The sequence below is a fragment of the Pinus tabuliformis genome, chromosome 9 (assembly GCF_031772625.1).
Source record: "Pinus tabuliformis cultivar Carrire ecotype Pingquan chromosome 9, CPIR1, whole genome shotgun sequence".
In the NCBI taxonomy this organism is placed as follows: Eukaryota; Viridiplantae; Streptophyta; class Pinopsida; order Pinales; family Pinaceae; genus Pinus; species Pinus tabuliformis.
This window is the reverse complement of record NC_142307.1, coordinates 1,283,378,285-1,283,383,586: the sequence shown is the minus strand read 5'-3', so window position 1 is coordinate 1,283,383,586 and position 5,302 is coordinate 1,283,378,285. Positions and strand designations below refer to the sequence as shown.

Here is a 5,302-nt window from a genome sequence, read left to right as displayed (position 1 = left end):
GGGCTTTGCTAGCTTGCCTTGAGCAAGCCCAGGTGCATTCCTTCCAGCGCCATATTGTACACCCTTTATTTATCAATAAAAGAGCTCAGCAGCGCAGTTTCTAGTGTAGTTCATGGTGTGATTGTGTGTTCACTGTTTTATAGATTTTTGTCTATGTTTGCTTTGTATATTTACTGTAAATCTTCCCTAGGAATATTACAAACAACAACAAGATCTTTCCAATATGAATATTGATATGACTGGTCCTTTCTGGCAGAATTGGGAATGGACCCTGAGGAGCTTTGACTTAGTATGATTTTGGTAGACTTTACTTCATGTTGCATTAGAGGCATGTATTAGGTCAAGTTTTTAATGCTAAGTGGGTTTCAGCAAAGGTCGAGAGTTATTGGATGGAGATTGCATGGTGTTGGTCAATCATTGTTGCCTTTAAATTCCAAGTGTTTGCTTGGTTGATGATATATCAAAGGTCTTCCCTTCAAAGGTCATTTGGCCAAGAGTGGCCATTCTGATGGTCTCTGCTTCTCTTTTCCAGATGCATGAACAGTGAAGAATATTTTATGGGACTTCCGCTTTTGCAAGGTCTTGCTAGGCACTGGTGCAATCTCAGTTGGCAATCTTTCTTCAAGGACACTTGCATTGGAGGACAGTTTAGTTGGGAGATTCCAGATCTGGGATTTCTGATTCTCTTGCTGGTGTTTGGCACTGTTTGAGAGTCTCTGCAATGTTTCTCCGGAAACTCCACACAAATATGTATGTGAAAATGAGGTCAGTTCTTTGATTGCTTTTTGTCATTCATGGAGAGAGATCAGGCACATGTGCAATTGCTGGCAAAAGGATCATTGATGATTACGAATGCCAACATATTAAACCATGCCTCTCATTCTGATTTTATAGCTGTTTTAGTTGCATTAAGGATGAGGATATAAATTTCAATGTATATACCCTTCAGTTGTCATTTTTATTTTTGGCTGCTGAAATAAATAATTTTCTATAAATAAGAAATATTAAAAACAAAAGTTATTTTTGCTTGCTGAAGATAAATTGCAAGATGTCGAGCCACATAGGTATAGGTTGGTTCGAAACGTCGAAATTGAACATAAATTATTGTTTCTACTACTATCATACTATTCTCTTGTTGCCAAGGGCATGCAGCCCTTCTAATATCCAGTTTCGTATGCTACCCAACGATTGACAAGCATTTACCGGATATAATGCATATACAGATTCCAGATAGGGGTAATTCGATTTATAAGATAACGAATAACCACAGCCTTATCCAGTATTCTTATCAAACACGCTTCACTCTCTACATATCAAGAAGCCAGCAATAACCAATGCGACAGTATTGCCATAACAAAGCGTACAGTTGCTTTCTTTGCAGAATGTTGAATCAGTTCCCACATGCCATGGCCAAAAGTATTATCCGTTTTGATCTGAAATATTGAATTACTAAGTAAGACCCTTCAGCAATTCAGCATGTGCCACATTATCATTTTCCCTGTTCTTTCCCAAAATGAGAGGAAACAACTCCATAGAGTCAAGGAAATTACAGTCAATGGACAGAGTTTCCGTCACTATAAAAATTTGATTGTAATTACATTTCATGCAATTCTTTCATGGCTCCTTTTCGGTCTTCTTGCATAAGCCTGCAGTTAATTCAGTGAAATGTAATAACATCGGCATGACAACCCTTCTGTAATTTCTTGGAGCACTTACGTTGTTTTCTGCTGAATATGTCACAACATCAGCATCCAAACTTTTTTAACATCTCATCAAGTAGTTTATTGGACTCTTGAAGTGTGCCTTTCTTCCATAGTCCATCCATGAGGGTAGTATATGTAATCATATCAGGGGTATGGCCATTATCTTTCATCTGTTGAAATAATATTATTGCCTCCTTAAGATTACCTGCATTGCAGAGTCCATTCATCAATGTGCTGTATGTAACGACATTTGGGCTTAGACCCTGCTCTGGCATCTCATAGAAAATCTGCTGAGCTTCCTCTACCCTGCGATGCTTGCAGAATCCATCTATTAATGCATTGTAGGTAACTAGGTCAGGCCTGCAACCTTTCTCCAACATCTCTTGAAAGATTTGTTGCGCTGCTTCTACACTGCAATGTTTGAATGCTCCATGTATTAATGTATTGTAGGTAATTACACCAGGCCTGCAATCTTTCTCCAACATCTCTTGCAGGAGCTCTCTGGCCTTCTCCAGATTACCAGTCTTGCAAAACCCATCTATAAGAGTAGTGTATGTGATTTCATCAGGCTGACGCCCTATTTGCACCATGTGATTAAACAACCCAAGAGCTTGTTGAAGTTTGGTGTCTTTGCAAAGGTAGGCAATAACAGCATTGTATGTGATTACATTTGGGGTGTACCCCTTATCCAGCATCTCGTGAAACACCTTGGTGACCTCCTGCCATTGCCCTTTCTTACAGAGACCATCAATAAACAAATTGTATGTGACAACTGTCCGACAAATGTTTTTGTTGCGCATTTCATAGAAGAGCTTCTTGGCCTTGTCCAACTTGCCTCCCTTACAGAGACCGTCAATATAAGTATTATACGTGACGACGGTACGACATATGTTTTTATTGGGCATTTCATAGAAGATCTCAGTAGCCTCATCTAACTTGCCTTCTTTGCAAAGACCATCAATAAGAGCATTAAATGTGATGACATTTGGAGTGTACCCAAAATCCAGCATCTCATGAAGCACCTTGGTGATCTCCTGCCATTGCCCTTCCTTACAGAGACCATCAATAAATGCATTGTATGTGACAACATTAGGGAATGTGTTTTTGTTAGTCATTTCATAGAAGAGCTCCCTAGCCTCGTCCAACATGCCTTCCTTGCAAAGACCATCAATCAGGGTAGTGTATGTAATGACATTGGGGTTACACCCTTTTTCTGACATCTCAGATAGCAGTTTCTTGGCCACATCGAGCTTACCTCCTTTGCACAGACCATCAATCAAAGAAGTGTATGTGACGACATCAGGGTCAGGATTACACACTTTTTTTAACATCTCGTATAATTCCCAGGCCTCTTGGAGTTTACCTTCTTTGCAAAGACCATCAATTAGAGCAGTGTAGGTGATGACATTGGGGTTATACCCTTTTCTTAAAATCTCGTATAGTAGATTCTTGGACTCCTGGAGCTTGCCTTCTTTGCACAGTCGATCCATGAGGATGTTAAGCGTGATATTGTTAGGCTCATGGCCCTTTTGCAGCATAACAGCCAACAACCCGAATGCCTCGCTAGTTTTTCCTACCTTGCAGAGACCATTTAAGAGGGTAGTATACATAACAACATCTGGAACCAGTTGCTCGCCCACCATTTGATTAAAAAGGTTGGCGGCATCGTCTATTCTGCTCTCCCTGCAAAGTGCTTTGATGAGGGTATTGAAGGTTATGACATTTGGAACATACCCTTCTGCTTTCATTTCGTCAAACAGTTTGAATGCATAGTCCATTCGACCTGTTTGACAGTGGCAATTGATGACAATGTTTAAAGCTACCAGATCTGGAACAATGCCTGCTTCAATCATAAGTCTATAAACTGACAATGCTGATTCGTGTTGATTCCCTCTGACAAGTCTACTTAAGAGAAGTTTGCAGGTGAAGAGAGAAGGAATTAATTTAGACGAAAGAAGCAGATAGTTAAAGGTTTCCACTGCTTCTGGAAGCCTGTTGGTTTTACAGAATGTTTGAATGCGTTTGTCTGCTGCAATAGCATTCAGGGTACCGAAGTGTGAATTGTGATAGGAGTATGGGAGATTTTTATGAGGGTAAATATTATGGGCTATAGGCTTCTTGTTATTATTTGAAAACGAAGAGAAGTGGGGAAGTGACCTGGATATGGAAAGCATAGCCTTCTTCCTCGTTGTCGCCGCCATCACCATGTTTGCTTGGACTGAGCTGAGCATATAACTGCCACCTGACAAGAAAACTTGTGCATTCTGCCTGACCAACGAAGTGACCGACTAGAGTTTTCTCTTGCATACTTCCATTTTCATTATTTACATTCTGGAGTTTGACATGAAAGAAACATATTTTCATTAAAGACTGCAGAATTTGCAGACAGAAATGTGTAGAAAAACTTCATGAGCAAGCTTGCTAATTTAGAGAAATACCTTCAAAGACAAGTTCCAAGTTTTAAGATTCAAAAATATTATTTTAAGTCTTATTAAAATGATTTATTTCGATAAAGGATTTATTAAAATTTTATATAATTTTTTTTATATGAAACATTGGGTTGATAAGCAACATTGAAGTTAATTGTATTGAAGTATAGAACATATCATTGTTATGTTAAACTAACATGGTATCAAAGCTAAGGTGAAGACAAAACTGAAACAAGAGTGAGGCAAAGCAATCATTAAGGGAAGTTTTTGGACAAGGACTTGGAACTAGTCCCAATGACGACTACATCTATCTTCAAATCTGAGGACAAGCTTAAAGACAAATCGGACTATCATGAATGGAAGATGACTAAAGAACACACTTAAAGTTGATTGAAATTGAAAACGAGGAAAATGAATAGTCATTCTAAATGAAAAAGCTTAATCTGTGATGATCCCTTTCCATATAGCACTACACCTCTGCCAATATATATGTTTAACATTGGGAGTCAAATCTTTGAATCCCTCTATGTGTTTCTATAAAGGTTTTCTCTTCTTCCCTTTAGGTTCCTAGTATATTATTTTCTTTTAGTGAACTTAGAAGAATATATATGACACTACTAAACTTTAGAGGTTATTATTGGTTTACAATGTTCTATTGAAGATCCATTCGACAACATAGTAGTAGATATTTTCATTGCACTATCTGCTTGATTAATTAATGATGGATGAAATATTTTTTTCATTTAAAATGCTTGATTAATTAATGATGGATGAAATATATTTTTCATTTAAAATGCTTTAATCCTATACTACGCTAGCATAGTAGCAATTTTTCTTGGATCAAATCTTTAAAAAAAAATGTATTATTGTACATTAATTTAAACTCACTTACTTATATTACACATTAGTTGATATAACATAATCACCATATATAGATATCTATCTTTATATCAATAAGCTTTTAGCAAAGAGTGATGTTATTTTATTGAGGATTTTAACGTCATCACTTGTGGCTCACAATATGAGGTTCATGGCTCCCTTAATATATTGGGGATTAGAAATCATGCTCACAATGTGAGGTTCATGTCTCCCTTAATAGATTGAAGATTGGAAATCATCATTTTGATTTCGAGTATTCTTTATTTGATTCAATTGTTATGTTTTAATGTA

The 5,302-nt window shown here is 37.4% G+C and overlaps 1 protein-coding gene across 2 annotated transcripts; it reads right to left on the bottom strand.

Moving 5' to 3' along the window:
* Positions 1–1,119: 1,119 nt before the first annotated feature.
* LOC149153252 (uncharacterized) lies at positions 1,120–4,134 on the bottom strand. Of its 2 annotated transcripts, XM_089439524.1 has the most exons (2): positions 3,861–4,134; positions 1,120–3,486 (listed from the first exon to the last, which is right to left on the bottom strand). In XM_089439524.1, exon 2 carries the CDS (start codon positions 3,479–3,481, stop codon positions 1,745–1,747), a length of 1,737 nt encoding a protein of 578 aa, XP_089295650.1. In that variant the 5' UTR covers positions 3,482–3,486; positions 3,861–4,134; the 3' UTR covers positions 1,120–1,744. The 2 variants fall into 2 exon arrangements, with proteins under 2 accessions (XP_089295650.1, XP_089295649.1); XM_089439523.1 differs by having other exon boundaries at positions 1,120–4,134.
* Between the last annotated feature and the right edge of the window lie 1,168 nt (positions 4,135–5,302).

Coding starts and splice junctions, on each gene's coding strand:
- LOC149153252 (XM_089439523.1), bottom strand. CDS start 3,934: ATGCTCAGCTCAGTCCAAGCAAACATGGTGATGGCGGCGACAACGAGG.